General features: G+C 43.0%; 1 protein-coding gene across 1 annotated transcript in view; it reads right to left on the reverse strand.

The window, feature by feature from the left end:
* Positions 1–5,690: 5,690 nt before the first annotated feature.
* The window catches only part of chrm4a (cholinergic receptor, muscarinic 4a), a 67,828-nt gene continuing 52,934 nt past the window's right edge, over positions 5,691–20,584 (reverse strand). Inside the window, exons 6-7 of the mRNA XM_005748070.2 lie at positions 8,070–8,336; positions 5,691–7,319 (exon numbers count right to left, since the gene is read on the reverse strand). Of these exons, the coding sequence (XP_005748127.1) occupies positions 7,074–7,319; positions 8,070–8,336 (513 nt within the window). The 3' untranslated portion in view covers positions 5,691–7,073. The remainder of the gene's footprint in view (positions 7,320–8,069; positions 8,337–20,584) is intronic.

Here is a 20,584-nt window from a genome sequence, read left to right on the forward strand (position 1 = left end):
GCCTATATAGATTACATAGGTACATGCTCTGTACATTAGGAGCTAAATACAGTTAATATATTTTAACATTAACATCATGTCTCTTTGGAATGATTCAGTATGTGAGTACGTTGTGTATTTACAGCAATGCACTGTTTTATTGTAGTCACCTTTTACTACGTTTGTATTATATAGTACATTTATATGTTATTTGTATGTATATATGTAGATCTCTGAAATGTGTGAAACAAAGTATTACATTAAGTTGTTTAGCCTTCAGGTAGTTGTAGTTACATTGTACAGGATTCTTCGTGAAGTGTAAAACAGAGAATATGATCTTTAACTGTCATGGCACAATTTTTCTGTCTTGTTTGGAAAAAAATGCTTTTGGTGAATTTTTCTAATTCAGAGGAAAGAAACAGTCACCACACAAAAACTCATTAGTCATGAAGTTAAACTTGAACATGAGACAGGCCACACGGGGCTACTACCTGAGTCTTTCTTTGGCTATTTATTGGCTAATGGCTGATAAACTAAAATCATTACAAAGCATTTGACTGCAGATCAGATAAGATGGAGAGCGAAGGTGAAAGTACAGACAGCACAAACTGTAAACACACACAAAGTTCCTTTTATCCTCACTGTGGTTGCTTGAAAAAGACTGTAATGTTGTTAAATTACAGACTTTGATATTACACATGTTGTTGTGCTTTTAGCCCATGAAGTATGAGAGAGAGGACCTCATTTCTTTATATGGGGTAAACTGCTTTCACAAATGCAACTCTGAACTGTCCTCAACACTAAATCAGAGAAGCTGATTGGTTCATATATATATATATATATATATTGCAGTCACCTGGATGGAGAAATACCTGACAGGAGAGAATAGGAGATGGCATAAACAGGGTAAATATGATTAAAGACAAATGTCTGAGTTGTATTTATGGCCACAACAAAAGCATTTAACTAAATAAGGTCAATGTTTGGCACTATTATAGCCTAATTGTGTCATTTAGGTTGTCATAAAGGATGCTCAGTGAAGCAGTCAGGCTTTCAGTATAACTCCACTGTAGATATGTCAGATAACCACCCGCAGTCCTTTATGCCAGTACTTTCTGCAGGTGAGCTGTCCTTGCCAACTATTTGAATATTAATCTTTTCCCCTGTTCTCTCTCCCTACTCCGTTTCTGTGTCAGAACTCTTATGTTTTCATAACATATAAAATACAGACTCTATGCAGTCCAGTGAAAATCAAAGTACAAAGAGGGTAAGTAGCAGCCAGGTGCTGCTATTCAAATGGACGTGATAATCCGATCAACAGCAAGTGTGAGTACGTCTGTAAAAGCAAACATTTAGGCAGTTTGGAGGTCCGGATCATTCAGCTGTGTGTTAGCACAATGCCACAGTGTTACCAGGAGAGCACGTACCAGCAAATTCACCCCCATCAGACCGTGCGATACTCTAAGAAACTGCAAAAAAACCCCTATCTCTAAGGGAGAGGCCAGCCACCCTTCGGAGGAAGCTCATTTCCGCCACATGTATCCGCGACCTCGTTCTTTCGGTCACTACCCACAGCTCGTGGCCATAGGTGAGGGTAGGGACGTAGATCGACCGGTAAATTGAGAGCTTCGCTTTAAAACTCAGCTCCCTCTTCACCACGACGGACCGGTGCAGCGTCCGCATTACTGCGGCCGCTGCACCAATCCGTCTGTCGATCTCCGGCTCCCTTCTCCCATCACTCGTGAACAAGACCCCGAGATACTTGAACTCCTCCACTTGGGGCAGGAACTCGTCCCCCACCCAGGGATGAGTAATGACAGAACAATTAGAAAAATACTGAACAAGTATGGTTTGTTTGCCAGTTTTTCCCAGGAGAAAGCCTCCCGTCTCACAGAAAGAACAGCACAGGTTTGCAAACCAGCAAACTTGGAACAATGCATAAATGTTTGGTCATAATGCACATGTCTACCACACTGGTGCTAAACGTAGCTCTACAAGCTATTGAATCATCGTGGGTGTACTTGGGTTTTCATACAGCTGCATAGATTTATGACTGCTCGTTGTATTGCCAATTTGCTGAAGAGTGGATTGAAAAGAAACACCCCCCACACCCCTCATGAAGCTCCAAACATGGCGATAGAGTTCTGCACGTGATCTACTAACAACATGATCATTCATAAACACAAAAGCAGCCGTGTCATTCACCATAAAGTGAAGCACAAACAACGAATAACAAACAAATAAAAAACGACACAGCTGATGAAGAAATGGGTAATACAACTGCCAATGAAATAATACTCTTCAAGAGCAGCTTTTCTGCTAGTGTTTCGCTACGGGAACAGCATGCCCGTTCAGAGAGGCACCTGAAGGAAATCATTAGGATATTTGATATAAGGGGGAGTCCTTTTGTTAGAAATTGCTGGGGCTTGTGTGGCCTGTGTGTTATACCTAACCTGTACAATGCATAGAAAAACACAACGTATTTATTTACTGTCACATCCTGCCCCCCCTGTGCCTGGAGAAGGTGATGATAGACACAAAGCAAGTCTGAAGACAGTTTGTTAAAGATTTGATATGTTATATCTATAAAATCATGTTCATGAACACAGAAAGTTGTGCTTTGATTTATGAAAGAAAAAACGTACACTCTGAAAAGCAGAAGACTGTGTAAAATAAACCCAATTCAATTTCTTATTCTTTCTTCATGCTTTTGTATAGTGCCAGTTAACAACAACAGTTGTCTCAAAGCGCTGTACAACAATAGTCCACCAATTAAAAAATCGGTCATGAGCATGCACGTGGCAAAAGTAGGAAGGAAAACCTCCATTTTAACAGGAAGAGGCCACTGGCAGAAACAAGGCCAGGGAGAAGGAACCATGTACTGGAGGATTGGAGAGGAGAGGAGAGGAGAGAGACAAATGCATCAGAAGTGAGTGGAGAAGAAATGCCTAGTGTGTCATGGGAGGCCTGAAACTAAAGCCATTCTTGAGGGATGGTGGATGATCTCCTGAGCCACTCTTAGCTGGTTCCACAGGAAAGCGGCCTGAAAACTGAAGGCTCTGCCTCCCATTCTACTTTTAGAAACTTTAGAAGCTACAAGTAAATCGTCAGTCTGAGAGCAAAGTGCTCTCTGGGGATAATATATCTGCTTCTTCTTGGTTCGGTACTGAGAAAGCACGGCATTGCTTTCCACTTTCAGGCTGATGACTGTCAGATCTATGTCCCTCTAAAGAAAAAACGCAGATACTTCAGACACATCTAAGCCCTGCAGAACACTGGCCCTTGAGGCCTGGAGTTTCCCACCCCTGCTGTACATGGACTCTACACCATAACACTTACCAGCACGTTTTACTGGCAGAACCTGATATCAACCATACACAGCAGAGATTTACTGGATACAAAAGATAATAAAAGTATCAACCACTTGTACAAGAAGGAGCAAAGCAAGGGCAACCGTTAACTTATAAAAGGCAAATGTACACTTTAGCCTCCTGTATGGTGGCAAAGCAAAATTGTTGTGACCTAACGTTTACATTCCAAAAGCTCCGCTGCACCTTGATTCAAAGTGATAGCACTTTTTACTGCATATCAAATTATCTCCAGTTTGCAAACACTAGCTTTCTGGTCTTTTATTTTCAGATAGTTGATAGAGGTCTTTGGGATATCATTATGTGTACTGTGGGTGCTCCTGTTGACTGATGTTCACTGAGTTTTCTCAACCAGAACTTACTGGTTGATGACTATATAGCAATTTTTGGTGCTATTGAATGCCTTCTGTGGTGACCATGCTGAGACTGGGATCAAACCTCTTTACTACGTGTGGAGTTTGATATAAGAAAGCAGAGTCCCTCTTTGTCCCTGGGTCGATTAATGCTTTGTCATGATTTTCTTTTTATATCCCCATATGAGCCATTTTTCTAGTTTCCCTTTATCACCACTAGGGGGTCGTATTTCATTTTATGTACTGGCTATGGTTATTTAAGGTGAAGGGCAGTGTTGGGAGGGTTACTTTTAAAATGTATCCCACTACAGATTACAGAATACATGGCCCAAAATGTATTTTGTAACATATTCCGATAAGTTACTCAATGAGAGTAACGTATTCTGAATACTTTGGATTACTTACAGTAATCTAATGTCAGTTGGTCTAATGTCTGACAGGTTCCTGAGCTATGCTAAGCTGGGACAGCCACATTATAAAAAGACACAAGTCCTTCTGAGCCAACAAGGATTTCATGCAGCTGCCTGAGCAGTCACTTGATTTCTCAGATGGGATAATGACATTTGAATTAGGCCGAGTCTTACAAAACCTAAACCTTGTGTGAAATTCTGACCCAAATTCCCTCTTCATTTTTGAAAACTCACTATCAAACACCTTTATGACTCACAAGTAAAACCCACTGTGAAATATCACAAACACATAAGTGTTACTACATTAAATAGAGTTAAAATGTATCCTAATAATATGGTGATAAATGACAGAGGTAACATCCTTACTTTTGATGAATTGTTGTGCTTCAGCCTGTGTTTCTTATTTTGTCTCCAGCATGAGAATTAGGGTTGGGAGACCAGGACTAAATCAGGGAATGAGTCCCTCTGTTCTCCTCCTATCATGCCCTACTTTTCTCCCACAAGCTCAGGATTGCTTTCCCTAATACTCTTTTCCCCGTTTCTACCAGTCTCTCATTTTCATTTCCTCATATCCATGTCATATGTCTTTTCTCTCTCCTCTCTCAACCTGTACTCCTTTTTGTCTCTCCTGTTATTTCAGCCATCTGCACATTGCACTGCCTTCTAAACATGGCTCTTGTTTTACCTCTGTGTGTGTGTGAATGTGTGAATGACTGAATGTAGTGTAAAATGCCACACTACACTGAGTAAAGCGCTATACAAATGCAGGCCGTTTACCATTCACCTCTCAGTCGACCTGCTAACTGGCAAGATTTTTAGAAATTCGCAAATAGTTCTGTGAAGTGTTAATTCTAAAGAAGCTGTATGTGATGACTCGTAGACACAAGACAAATCTGCAAAACTGCAGGTCAATGTGAAGCAAACAGGCGCAGTAACTGCTCGCTCTTGCTCCATAATATGGAAAATCATTAGGGGCTCACACAGAACAAATCCTCAATCTGAGCAAACTAACTGAAATAAAGTGAATAAAATGGGGGGTAAACAGACTTAGGGATACAAAGTTGTGCAAAGTTGTTAGTGCAGTTTATTGCAAGGAGCACTTGATCATCTGTGCACTTTCTGTATGGATTTTTTTCCACCAAGTTTCTTGTCTAAGGACATGACCAGGTAAAGTGGTGATTCTAACCTGGCCATGGGTGTGGATACAAGTACATGTACGCTGGAGAGGACTAATGTCAATTAGTCTTCTGACTCTGTCTTCTGACTGGCAGCCAAGGTGCAGCAGCGAGAGTACTGACAGGGACTAGAAAGAAAGAGTGAAGTTCTCTTTATTGGCTCCATGATAAATCCAGAGCACTTCGCTCTCAGACTGTTGACTAACTTGTTGTTCCTTGGATAAAGGAAGTATTGGAGGCAGAGCCTTCAGTTTTCAGGCCCCTCTTCTGTGGAACCAGCTTCCAGTTTGGATTCAGGAGACAGACACTATCTCTACTTTCAAGATTAGGCTTCAAACTTTCCTTTTTGCTAAAGCATATAGTTAGGGCTGGACCAGGTGACCCTGAATCCTCCCTTAGTTATGCTGCAATAGGTGTAGGCAGCTGGGGATTCCCATGATGCTCTGGGAGTTTCTACTTCACTCACCCGTATCATTCACTATGTGTTTACTCTGTCACTCTGTATTTAATCATCCGTTATTATTACTCTGTCTCTCTTTCACAGCACGCCACTTTCACATAGCCCCAGCTGGCAGATGGCCGTCCCTTCCTGAGCCTGAGGTTTATTCCTGTTTATTCCAGGAAGTTTTTCCTTCTCGCTGTTGCAAAGTGCTCGGTCATAGGGGGTCATGTGATTGTCTAGATTTCTCTGTATCATCATAGAGTTTACTTTACCTTCCAGTATAAAGCACCTTGAGGTGATTGTTGCTGTCATTTGGTGCTATATAAATAAAGCTGCATTGAATTGCATCATTGTTTAGTGTTAAATTATCAGTGTGAGTCTGGAAGCTATTTCTGGACTCCAGTAGTTTTACTGTATCTGAAAGACGTCTGGTGTTTTGGTGCATCTTAGTTTAAGCAGGTTGGGTATGTTAAGTAAAACTCTGTTTTATGCTATATGAACAAACTGTTGTTGCTAATCTCCTGTAGCCTCCATTTGAAAGGCACCGTCCAATGAATCTCTGGTATTCATTTGTTTAATCAGTCTTGGTTACTGGCAATAATAACAGTATTTCTTCTTACCTATTCTTCCTTCCCATTCTTCTTTTCTCCGTCCATCTGATATTTTGTGTTGTTGTGACTGTTGCTGTGTAACATCCCAGACTGATAGCAGAGTTAATAACACAGCCAGTAGCCAACTGCTCATGCCATGTCAGGGACTCAGAACTGACAGTAGGTTGAGCTCAAACTCTAGAGAATAGAGTCTAGTTTAACATTGCTTTCTTAGATATGTTAATACATCAAGAGATCCACCAGTCTATTTATACATCTAGCTATACATACATACATACATACATACATACGTACATACATACATACATATGTACATACACACAGCACAGATCAGGCAAAGCCACTTTCTCGGCCACATTCTCATGCATCACCACGCAGATCCAATCACTGACCTCTCCTTTTATAGCATCTACATCTTCATTTGAAATTAATTTCTGTGTTAGTGAAACCAAATTTCTACTCACAGTGCAATTTTGGGTAGCTTGACAGGTAAAAGAATAAAAGAATCTCTGGTTTACACTCACGCTTTGCTTGGACTGTATGAATAGGGAGCACTCATTCATTTGTAGAATAAATACATTTACTAATCTGCTCCAAGTTTCTGGTCTCTTCAGAAGGCACCCATCACCCAGTTCTGCTATTCTTCATTCAGTTCCTTCATTTTTCTTTCGCACAACTTCTTGCAATGATTTACAGCTTTGCCTTCCATCCTATCTCAAATCTCCTCCTTCTATCTTATCTTGTTCCTATATTTTTATATTGGCATAGCAACAGGTTCTTGAAAGTCTTTTTAAATGTGGCATTGCACAGTGCATAACAAGCTGGGTTGATAGTAGAGTTGACATAACACAGCCAGTAGCCAATTGCCCACACTGTATCAGGGACACAGGACTGGCAGAAGGTTGAGATCAACACCATCACATTATACGGTGTCCATGTTATGATGAAAGCCAGCAGGATGGCAAAGATAGTCTTGGTTACCTATGAAGAATGGAAGAAAGGAGAGATGAAGAATAAATAAACCGGAACATGTAGACACAAAGTCCAAAGATAGATAATCTGTGAACTCTGTCAGCTCTTTGTTTCTCACACACTGCAGTGAGATGACAGTCACATAACTCACAGACGAGCTGACCATGTTAAGTATGCATAATATGTATTATGTAAAAAACGACAGTGCCAAACCTTTTAGTATGAGCTATGTTAAAAACATGTCCAAACGTGCTAAATTGCCCTGCACCTCAATTAATATTTGCACACACAGGAAAACAGCCGCTCAATGTTAGCTTTAGATAAAACATATCTGCTCTCTGTGTCTCAGGTAATCTCAAGGGTGAGACAGCATTAAAGCAACTTAAAGCTGAGATCCCAAAAGGTTGATTCTGTTCATCTGGACGTAGCGTTTCCACTAACGCTACGTCCAGATGAACAGAATCAACCTTTTGGGATTTCCTTACCTGGATGATTGAGCGTGCACCAGGACATTAAAGCTGAGATAATAGTGACATCTGCTTAACAACTCTTTCTATGACTGTTAGAACCACTGACTTACATACGCTGGGTTTTAGCTTGAAACAAAGTGAGTGAGGGTCTTACTGTCACATTTTATTTATTCTCCAAGACTTCTGTTCTTTGCTTGTGCAGAGGCTGAGTCCGATAATCAAATCTAAATAACGAGTTCCTCTATTATTTCCATTATATGTCTTAAACTTATGTCGTGTATTAACCTACTTTCTTTTCTCTGGCAGCCATCTGTCTTTTCCTTCTCACTTGGCTTCTAGCAATGCTTGCAAATTTTCTTGCCACAGTTCGAGGACGGCTGATTGGGATTGAATGCCTCTCGGCTCCATCTACAGGTGGAACGATCTCTAAAGCTGTGATGCATTCATCCCCAGACTGCTTTGTCACAATCTTTAACTTGGACCACCTTGAAGAGGGATTGATCTTGTGGATGGCAGAATTGGTTGTTGTCGGTACTGGAGTGGGGTTTGCTAGCACCTGTAACAAAACAGAGTACTGTTAGGACATTTCACAGCAAGTTTGACCTGTGACTTGCACAGTATCCTGTCTTCCTCCCCTTAACCCCAACCAGTTGAGGCAAATGGCTTCCCCTCCCTGAACCTGCCTTTGGTGGAGATTTCTTTCTGTTAAAAGGGAGTTATTCAATATTTAAATGTTGATTGTATTATGTAAGGTTCCCCGGCAGCTGCAGCCCAACAATGATAATAGTCCAGCGTCACCTGATAGATGCCAAAAAAAAGCTACATCAAAAAGTAAAGTTTTAAGCCTAATTTAAAAATGAACTGTTTCACCCATATTCATAAGGAAAGCAATATAATAACAACCACAACTTGAAGCAAAACTTCACAGTCCTGGCAAAATCTGAGGAAAAAAGAAATCCACGCAACAAAAAATACTCCACTCCGGGTTTTCCAATGAATCCTGTGACTTTTCATGACATGGTGCCAGAAGTAGTCAGTAGGGATAGGAATCGGTAAGAATTTAGCGATTCCCATTCCATTATCAATATAACTTGATTTGATTCCTTGTCGATTCTTATTGGCTCCACTTTGAGAGTCACCACCATGTCTAAGCAGCATATCATGACATTACATTCATGCAAAGTAATTTCATGCGTGTGGTCTAATGCCTGTGCATTTTAGAGGTATTTCCCCTCTTTTTTGTGTTCAGTGTTGGGGTCATTATTTAAAAGTAAAGTAAAAACGTTATTACCCGTATTACACAGAACACTTTTCCTAAAAGTAACGCAGTATTTTATTGCATACTGTCTTTGAATGTCTTTGAACAAAGACATTCATTACTCATTATGTTACCTTCATGTTACTCTGCAAAATGATCTGAAAAGCACTGTCTCATAACGGCCATTTAACAATATAAAGCTACAGCCCCACACACCAACACAAATCCCTTTCCCAGTGAGGACACATGTCATCTTTGTCTTAGTATTTAGGTATGAAAACAAAGCTGACAACACAAAGCAAAGATGAAAACCAGCACAAGCAATCATTGCCGTGATTCTACTGTAGAAACATGAACAGGTAGAAATAGAAGCTGCAGCCTGACTGATCATCAGTTTGTTACAGGCTGGCTTCACCACAAATGATGGCTCACTTTATCACTATATAAGAGCAATGTCAGCATTTACTGAGCTTTAACACCACTCTGGGGTTCTTGGCTACCTTAGCGTTAGCATGCAGTTTTGCAAACAGCCGAAGTTGTGTTAACAGTATAACGCAGTTGTTTCTGTCCTGGAGCAGTCGTCACTTTGCCATCTCACTCTCCATCCCTTTGTGCATTAATGATAAAAGTAATGTCCATGTCTATGGTGAAGAATGCACCATTATTTTTACTTCCGACACATGAACTGAAATCAGCTGATCTTAGTGAGAGGGCAAGAACCGATAAGCGGGATCAGTAGGCAGGCAGACTAACCATTCCAAGGAACTGGACTACTAGGAACCTATTCTTGATTCCATCCCTAGCAGTCGATCATCACGTCTCAGAAATGTAGCAGGGGAAGGAGGAAGTCTGTAGTGTTGCAGAATGTGGCATGGTGGAATAACTGAGAGAATCTCCCACTAAACATCGGGTTGGCGTTTTTGTCATTTTAATAATTGCATGCTTTGGTGTTTTTGTTTTGTGTGAGATGTGGGCCACACCCATGTAGGAGTGGTGATTCTACTTTAGTACAGCTGCAAGCTATTTGGAGTTGAGTACAGGGAGCCGTTGAATGGTAATGATTTGAGCCCTTCTCTATAAAGGAGAGAGAAAACAGGAAGGAGGAGTTGTTTTTTTGTAGGACACAGTTGCAGCAGGGAAGCCAGTTGACACTGAAGACTCCAGTATGAGAAGTGCACATTTTAAAGGAAAATAGTTTTAACCTTTTTAAATAGCAAATGGGGTGATATGATATAGTACCATATCACCCTATTAGAGCGTTTCACTCTCACACTGCAGGCCTACTTGTTGATCCCAGAGTATTTAACCCTTTAAGTCCTACCATAGAACCAAATGCGCCAGAGCTTACTTTATATTCTTACATGCTGTGGAGCCATTTTTGGGAGCATTTCAAGTTGCTATACATCAATACAACTGTTATAGCCCAAATTTTAACAATATGTCTGCATTAAGTCCATAGTAATTACATAAATTGCAAAAAATTGCAATAAACTACAAAAAAAATTGAAAATCATTTTTGCTTTGTTTTTTTTTACATATATTTCTACTTAGAGATATTTAAAAGGTTTGTCCCTCAAAACTTTAAATACAAAAAAGTTGCAAAAAATAGTTTCCAACCACAAGAAATTTATTTTGAGTGTCTTCATAGTTTTATTTTTCAGATACATCAATTTTTATATACTGCAAAGCAAATTTCACAGCCGGTGGAACGGCCACGGCATCAGTGGGATCAAAAAGGGCGACCCATCTGTACTCAGTCTAGAGTCAGTGGACACATGGTAAGAGAGTGTTGGGGAACTCCATCCAAGATGGCTTTAAATGATTAATTCCAGCTGGTGACAGTTGTCCGGTCCAGGTAAATCACTCAATCAATCAATCAATCAACTTTTAGGGACATGTGTTCAAGAAGAGGTAGGTGTTGATGGTAAGGAAGTGGAATTTTTGTTAGATACTGGTTCTAATGCAACACTAATGGCGGAAGCTTGTTTCAAGAGCTTGTTTGCAGTTGAAAGTGATCTTACAGCGGCTTGCAAAAGTATTCGGCCCCCTTGAACTTTCCCACATTTTGTCACATTACAGCCACAAACATGAATCAATGTTATTGTAATTCCAGGTGAAAGACCAACACAAAGTGGTGCACACGTGAGAAGTGGAACAAAAATCAAACATGATTCCAAACATTTCTTACAAATAAATAACTGCAAAGTGGGGTGTGCGTAATTATTCAGCCCCTTTGGTCTGAGTGCATTCAGTTGCACATAGACGTTGCCTGATGAGTGTTAATGACTAAATAGAGTGCACCTGTGTGTAATCTAATGTCAGTACAAATACAGCTGCTCTGTGACGGCCTCAGAGGTTGTCTAAGAGAATATTGGGAGCAACAACACCATGAAGTCCAAAGAACACACCAGACAGGTCAGGGATAAAGTTACTGAGAAATTTAAAGCAGGCTTAGGCTGCAAAAAGATTTCCCAAGCCTTGAACATCCCACGGAGCACTGTTCAAGCCATCATCCAGAAATGGAAGGAGCATGGCACAACTGTAAACCTACCAAGACAAGGCCGTCCACCTAAACTCACAGGCCGAACAAGGAGCTGATCAGAAATGCAGCCAAGAGGCCCATGGTGACGCTGGACGAGCTGCAGAGATCTACAGCTCAGGTGGGGGAATCTGTCCATAGGACAACTATTAGTGGTGCACTGCACAAAGTTGGCCTTTATGGAAGAGTGGCAAGAAGAAAGCCATTGTTAACAGAAAACCATAAGAAGTCCTGTTTGCAGTTTGCCTCAAGCCATGTGGAGACACAGCAAACATGTGGAAGAAGCTGCTCTGGTCAGATGAGACCAAAATGCAAAACGCTATGTGTGGCGGAAAACTAACACTGCACATCACTCTGAACCATCCCCACTGTCAGATATGGTGGTGGCAGCATCATGCTCTGCGGGGGGGCTTCTCTTCAGCAGGGACAGGGAAGCTGGTCAGAGTTGATGGGAAGATGGATGGAGCCAAATACAGGGCAATCTTGGAAGAAAACCTCTTGGAGTCTGCAAAAGACTTGAGACTGGTGCCAGTTATTGAGAAGAAAAGAAAGCCAAGGATATGTGTGGACCTCATGAAATTCAATAAAGAAGTAAAAAGAGAGAGATTCATTTTGCCCAATCTGGAGGATTTTGCACCAAATAAAACATACGGCACCACTATATTTTCAATCTAAGGAGCTTCGAAAGAAAAGCATCTGTAATTCTTGAAGACGTTTCACCTCTCATCCGAGAAGCTTCTTCAGTTCTAAGAGTAAATAATTAATAATTGAGTACTCAAAGAAAGTCAGGGATCAGTGATCACTTTGTCTGTTCAAGAGATTCTCTGCGAATGTGGGAGGCCATCCAAACCATAAGAATTATAAGGCCCCACCACGTTTGTGTGTTACCGACACCGCTCTGCCAGACGCACCTAACACATTCAATGCCAAGTTTGAGACCCAAAACAACGAGCCGGCACTGAAAACCTCCCCCTCACCAGACATATATTTATATTTTAAATATAACGAGGGTTTTTATAGACAAAAACATGGATGCAAAACATGGGCTCCCCAGTGTCACCTTTTGTAGACCAAAAGGTGTCACCAGGGAGCCAAATGTGGTGGAGTGTGGCTTGGGCGCAGCTGCAAGGGAGGCTGAGACACACCGGAGCTCCATCAGCTCATCACACCTCCCCTGTTTAAAAGAGTGTACCGGGACCTAAGGTGAGCTGAGGGATAGCAGGGATAGCTCAGTAGGTAGAGTGGTGGCCCCATGATCGGAAGGTCGGGGGTTCGACTCCACTGAACGGCTACCCTGAGGTACCCCTGAGCAAGGTACCGTCCCTACACACTGCTCCCCGGGCGCTGCATTGGTGGCTGCCCACTGCTTCACTGGGTGAATGGGTTAAATGCAGAGGAACTATTTCCCTATGGGGACTAACACACACACACACTTTACTTTTACTTTACTTTTACTGATAGTGAGTCTGGTAGCTCGGGTTGGTTCCTGGCCGACACCGCCGTTGGCCCCACCCGTGTCCTTCGACTGCATGGGGGAGGGAGGCAACCCCCACCCATGAAGGTCAGCCTGGTCAGCACTAGGCCAGCCCGAGTTGGGGGGCAGCATAACGGAGGTGCCCTTCCCACCTGAGTTGGAGGTTGCCGTGCTGTCTGGTCCAGCGGTGTCCATGCCAGAGGCAGGTGCACCATCTGGACCTGGCTTGTCTTCGCTGCAGGTCAGCGTGCTGGCTGGACCTGCCACGCCCATACTAGAGGTCGCAATGCAGCCTGGTGCAGTGGCATCTTCGCTGGAGGTCAGTGCGGCATCTGGTCCTGCACGCTGGCCACCTGTCAAGCCACCCGTGAGCCACGGGTCATGTCCACGCCTGCTGATGCGCTGCTGCGCCGCTGCTGCGCCGCTGCTGCCTGCCATGCGGTTGGGCTCCAGATCAGCTCCGTCACCGCCGCTGGGCACGCAGTCAGCCACTGAACACGTGGTCACCCGATCGACCCACCTCGGCACTGCGGCTGCTGGACACGCGGTAAGCCACTGGATCCAACTCACCCCTGCTGCTAATCCATAGGCCAGGGACGCTGATGGCCATCGCCGATTTCCCCTTCCGTTTGCGAGGGGGAGGGAGAGTAGTCTAGGCCAGATTGCTCCCCGGCCTAGGTCGGGCGATATGGGTATGTGGTGGGATGTGGCTTGGGCTCATCACACCTCCCCTGTTTAAAAGAGTGTACCAGGATCTGAGGTGTTGTTGTGCGTGGGGTTGTGGCTGAAAAGCTGAAACTGAGTCTCATAAAAGAGCAACCAAAATAATAGTGTTAAAAGTGTAAACTAAGTGGTTGAGTCCATCATTCCCATTAAACCAACCTTTACATGGAGGAAGTGGAAAGAATGGCTCTTGGCTCTTTTAAAGGGACAGTACCTAGCCACTGGTACAGAAATGTTGATGACACCTGGGTCAAAATCAAAACCAAAGAAGTGGAATCCTTCACTGCTCACATCAACTTAGTGGATAAAAACAAAGTTCACCAGGGTAGACCCAAAGGATAGCTGTTTGCCATTTCCTTTTTCCTTTCCAGTCACCTTTCTCACTCACTATGTATTAACAGACCTCTCTGCATTGAATCATATCTGTTATTAATCTCTGTCTCTCTTCCACAGCATGTCTTTATCCTGTCTTCCTTCTCTCACCCCAACTGGTCGCAGCAGATGGCCCCGCCCCACCTGAGCCTGGTTCTGCTGGAGGTTTCTTCCTGTTAAAAGGGAGTTTTTCCTTCCCACTGTCGCCAAAGTGCTTGCTCATAGGGGGTCATATGATTGTTGGGTTTTTCTCTGCATCTACTGTACAATATAAAGCGCCTTGAGGTGACTTTTGTTGTGATTTGGCGCTATATAAATAAAAGTGAATTGAATTGAATTTCTGGACTTTTCTGAATGCATTGAAGAGAATGGAAATCTCTACATTGAAGTTTACCAGAAACCCACACACCAGGACCAATACCTATTCTTTGCCTCCCACAAGATGCATGGAGAGAAGGTCAGACACCAACTAAGGAGGATCAGAAGGACAAATGAAACAATACTGTCATCCCCTATGTAGCAGGTTTGTTAGAGAAACTCAGGAGAGTCTTCTCCAAGCATGACATCCCAGTGAACTTCAGACCCAGCCACACACTGAGACAAAAACCTCTACACTGGAGAAGCCAAACAGCCACTTCATAAACGCAAGGCACAACATAGAAGAGCCACCTCGACGGGACAAGACTCAGCAGTCCATCTGCATCTAATGGTCAAAGGTCACTCTTTCGAGGATGCCAATGTTCACATTTTGGACAGAGAAGACAGATGGTTTGGAAGGGAGTGAAAGAAGCCATCTATCTTTTGGCTCTCAGCGAAGGCGGTCGCACTTTTCTTCTCTCCTGCCCTTAGCTTCCCTGCTTAGCTTCTTATGTCCTTGTCTTGTCTTGTGTTTTTACTTTTCCCTGGAACATTCTCTCACAGTCTGTTCTCTAAAACCTAAAAGAGGAATTATGGATTGGATCAACTGGTCCCTAAATGCAATTGACACCCCTTAACGAGAGGTTTGGGCTTGGGTGAGCCTGAGTGCTGAAGATATCTACCTATTCGGAACCATGGTAACAGGGTTCTGGCTGATCGGAGCTGGCTTGGCCCTGACTTATCAAAGAATTAAGGAAGCGGAAACGGCTGTTCAAACCCCCACAAGGCTGCCCGCTGGGATTGGAACGATGGGAGAGGCGTGAGTTTCTCAAAATGGGCTCATTGAGTCAGCACGGATAAGATCTTGGAGAGGCTACGGCTGCTGTGAATACTCAGAATAAGATCTCTGACTGCAGACTGGATACATCTCGGAAGGGCTCGCTCGGAATAACATCTCTGGGCGCAAATTGGATGACATCTCGGGGAGGCTCACTGCTGTGAGTTCTCAGAAATTGGCTCCTTGAGCACAAGAAATGACAACATCACAGAACGCAAGTATGGCGAAGCTCGCGGCTCTCCAACGGGAGATTGAGAGACCAGTGTTGGACTGTAGAACTGCTTTGAAATTCATATGAGTTGTTCGCACTAAAGTAAAAAATACCATCACTTATGCAGATACCCCTTTGGCGCCATCAGCCTACCTTTCTGACATGTCTCCCCAATGTGATGTTTGTGTAAAGTTGGTCAGAAGGTTTCTTTGTAAGTGCGCATGCACCATTAGCGTGCTGCCTGCTGTAACCCTAATTTCCTTCGGGATTAATAAAGTATTCTGAGGAAATTCTAATTCTGATTCTATTTCCACTGTAAACGACCATCTTTGAACAGAGGGAATAGCTTATGACACCAACTGTCTGCCATCTATAATCCAGTTTTGAGATCCCAGACGCCTTAATGCCCACTCACACCCTGGACTATTTGCCCTCGTTAAATCACATGAAACCCCGAAACCCTGGTTGATTGTGACCTACACCTGTTTTCGCACCTTAGCTCATGTGATTAGGTAGAGGATCATTAAGGGGTCCATGTTCTCTTAGGGACCCTCCCAATAGGACTTCAATCTGGGACTCTCCAACAATTACTCTTAGAAATGAAGAAGCTTCTCAGGTGGGAGGTGAAACGTCTTCAAGGAAACTCAAAGAAGTCCAGACGCTTTTCTTTCCAAGCTCCTTAGACTACGATGACCTGGATGACTGAGAATCTTCACAGACATATATTTTCAATCCTTAATGCCTCCAGTGGGTTTTGGCAAATACTGCTCAATGTTAAGAGCAGGACACTAACGCCATTCATCACGCTAGTGAGTCGCTTCTGCTTTTAAAGATTGCCCTTTGGGATAACGTCTCCTCCAGAAATATTCCAACGGCAGATTAGCACCCTTCTCAAGGGTTATGCCGGTACTGTGGTGGTAATGAATGACATCTTAGTGTTTGGAAAGGAAAAAGCAGAACATGATCACAACCGTAAGGCAGTGCTGCAGACCATCAGGCATTCTGGGCTGAAATTAATCCAAGATAACTCCAAGATTGGAAAATCTAAGATCAAATGTTACAGACACGTCGTTGTGAAAGATGGTATCAAAACTCATCCAGAAAAACTGTGTCACTGAAATGCCCAGCCCCTCAAATGTCTCTAAGTTTCGTCAGATGATATGAATGATAAACTGTCCGGGAAAATTCCTCCCAGACTTCTTCACCGCCATGCACCAAAGCTACAATTTGCTCAAATCTGTCGATGTGTGGACATGGGGGGAATTGCAGAAACAAGGATTCACAGACATGAAAGCCATGTTAACTACAACACTGGCATTAGCACATTATGACGCTAGCAAACCAACAACAGCAAGCACTGATGAGAGCAGCTCTGGTTTCACAACAAAAGGAAGTACTTCTTCAGATACACAAGGATCACTAAGGCTTCACTAAGTGCCACAGAAAAGCTAATATGACTGTGTGGTGGCCAGAGATTGGACGAGAGATCACAAAGATGGTGGAGCAATGTGAGTTCTGCCTGAGAAATAACCCCACTCAGAGAAAAGAACCACTAATCATTATTATTATTATAATCACTACACCAAATAGCTGCTGATATATGTCAACTGGAGAGTAAACACAACCTTGTAGTTGTGGATTATTACTCGTGCGACATCTTGATTGTACACCTCCATTACAAGCCAGCAAGTGATTGCCTGCTTGAAAAGCCTGTGTGCCATTGTCTGTGATGAGCTCAAACACTATCCCCCACCTCACATATTATCCCAGCAACAACTGTTCAGTAAGACGTACAACATTGGTCACACAACTTCCAGTCCCCATTATATGCAAGCTAATGGTGCAACAGAGAGAGGCATTGCTATGGGGAGGAGGATTCTTCGGCAGCAGGACCCCAACTGGCTCTCATACGCTACCGTGCCACGTACCGTGCCCATCACAGCAACTGGCCTAAGTCCTGCATAACTAATGAGTGGCTGACACTTAAGGACAACAGTTCTCGTTCTAGCTCAGCAGCTGCAACCTCATTATATTCATTACACTAAGGTACAACAAAAGGATCTACAGGCGAAATGAAATTATTGTATCTTCTACAACAGATGTCTACACCTCACTTGTCAGAGCTGTGCCCTGGTCAACTTGTGAAACTGGATGGTTAGAAGGGTTAAAAGACACCTGCAAAAAACATTGCCGAAGCTCCATAGCCTGGATCATACTTTGTACAGAGGGTTTGCTCACTTGCAGAAACTGGAGACAGGAGGTTCCACTGTCTCTCTATCAGACTCCAGAGTTTCGGGCCTGTTTGGTGTTTCACCCGACACCCTGCCCGCAAGGATCCTGTATTGGAGGCCCTGCCAACCAGCTGTGAGAGAACCTTGGACAGAGAAATCAGCTTGCTATGGGGAAACAGCTTTACCCTTTAGGTGTGTGGAAGTATGCTTTATTTAGAGTTAATGGGGAAATTGTGGTCAATTTTGATTTGTTTGGTATTCATGCTTGGATAATTGGAAAAATATATGTGTACTGTTGATCACATTTTGACCACATGTTAATTTGTGGCCCCTGTTCCAGGCTTGGCACACAGTCTGGAAGACTGAGGAGACAAACAGAGTCCCACGATTGGACAAGATGTATTTAGGCAGGCCCGCAAGTGAAGATTTCTCTCACTAGAATCTGGGAAATCACTTCAGGCATCTCAGGAAGTGGAAGTGCTGCTGGACCTTCTTGGTGATGGAGGTGGTGTTGGTGGTCCAGGTGAGGTCGTTTGAGATGTGAACTCCCAAGAACTTGATACTGTTAACAGTATTTAACCACTTTTCTGAGAATAATAATAATAATGGATTGGATTTATATAGTGCTTTTCAAGGCACCCGAAGCGCTTTACAATACCACTATTCATTCACTCTCACATTCACACACTGGTGGAGGCAGCTACAGTTGTAGCCACAGCTGCCCTGGGGCAGACTGACAGAAGCAAGGCTGCCATATCACGCCATCGGCCCCTCTGGCCAACACCAGTAGGCAAGTAGGGTAAAGTGTCTTGCCCAAGGACACAACGACCAGGACAGAGAGCCCAGGGATCGAACCGTCGACCTTCCGGTTACAGATGCGATTCCCAACCCCCTGAGCCACGGTCGCCCCACGGTCCTTCAAGAATACACGCTTCTTTTGGGATACGGACTCCTTCTGACATTTCTTTGGAGGTGGAGGAACACCAAAGTAATTGCTTAAAGGAGCTTCTTCGACATCTTTAAGAGTTCTAAAAAATGTCCTCCTCCAGAAAATCTTATGTACGCAAACGCGTGTTGCACCTTCTTATCGCGCGTCTTTTATTTTGAAAGCGCATGCGCACCTGCGGACCACTTATGTGCACCCCTGTGTATAGAGTTTGTAGGATGCAAAGCGACCTTCAATAACAACTACTTCCGCTGCTAATAAGAAATGACATCATTCGACCTGTGGCTTTGAATAAAAAAATGAAATAACAAAATTGCCGCGCTGAGTAGAGAATTTCTTGCCTTCTTAATGAGGTTGGGACCATCAGTTGTGCAGAAGTCAGGTTGGTGCACGGCTGACAGACCTATTAGACAACTGTTAGAATTCATATTATGACAAGAACCAATCAGCTAAGTAAAGAGAAACAACAGCCCATCAATACTTTAAGAACTGAAGGTCAGTCAGTCCAGAAAATTGCAAAACTTTGAATGTGTCCCCGAGTGCAGGAGGAGGTGTGAGGGTGTGGGGGTGCTTTGGTGGTGACACTGTTGGGGAGTTATTTAAAACTGAAGACACACTGAACCAGCATGGCTTTCACAGCATCCTGCAGTGACATGCATCCCATCTGGTTTGCGTTTAGTTGGACCATCATTTATTTTTTCAAACAGCACAATGACCACAAACACACCTCCAGGCTGTGTGAGGGATATTTGACCAAGAAGGAGAGTGATGGAGTGCTGCATCAGACAGCCTGGCCTCCACAGTCACCTGACCTAAACCTAATGGAGATGGTTTGGGATGAGATGGACCGCAGAGTGATGGCAAAAGGGCCAACAAATGCTCAGCATCTCTGGGAACTCCTTCAAGACTGTTGGAAAAACATTTCAGCAAGAATGCCAAGAGTTAAGAAAGCAGTAATGAAAGCAGAGGGTGGATATTTTGAAGATTCTGAAATTTAAAAAACAAAACAAAACACGTTTTATTTCACAATGTTTGTTCACTACATAATTCTTTAAGTGTCCATTCATAATTTTGATGCCTTCAATGAGAATCTACAATGTAAACATTCATTAAAATAAAAATAAATGAGAAGGTGTGTCCAAACCTTTGACTGGTCTTGTACACAAAAAATAATAATCAATAATCAAGTGTTATTGATGAACACATTTCCTAGTGTGTTTCAGATTGTCCATAAAAACACTTGATGTCCAAGAACAGAACAGATGTCAACATGTCCTATTTAAATAAATATAAAGTATCAAGAGTAATGTGTTCATAGTGTCATTTTCACTAAGCCTCCATCTCACCCTTCTGCTAGCATACTCTTGCCCATTTCCTTATGGTTGACTCCATGTACTTAACCTACATCACTACTTCTGCTCCACTGTTATACCTCCCGCTCCTTCACACACATGTATTCTGTCTTTCATTCCTCAATATACCTGCTGTGAATCCGTTCCAGTTCTTTCTAGCCAACCGCCTACACTGCATGACAACTGCCTAAATGCAATGCAGGCAACTGGCTAGAATGTGGCCCCAGAAAGTACCGGGTAATTACGGTGTTACATGGTGAAATATTGTTTGTTTTTCTGAAAATTCACCATGAAATAACCCAGTAAAATGACTTACGCTGCACTTAAATTTACTTACAGTCGAATTATTTAATTGTTTCCTGTAAAAAAACATGAAATTGCACATAGTTACAGAGTACATGTGCCTTAGTCACAGCTCTTACAGTGAAACATTTCACTGTTTTGCAGGTGCTGCAGGTGACTCCATAATATGACCGGCACCCCAGAAAGCACAGGGTACTTAC

The sequence above is a fragment of the Pundamilia nyererei genome, unplaced genomic scaffold (assembly GCF_000239375.1).
Source record: "Pundamilia nyererei isolate P.nyererei 1_Seehausen unplaced genomic scaffold, PunNye1.0 scaffold00212, whole genome shotgun sequence".
In the NCBI taxonomy this organism is placed as follows: domain Eukaryota; kingdom Metazoa; phylum Chordata; class Actinopteri; order Cichliformes; family Cichlidae; genus Pundamilia; species Pundamilia nyererei.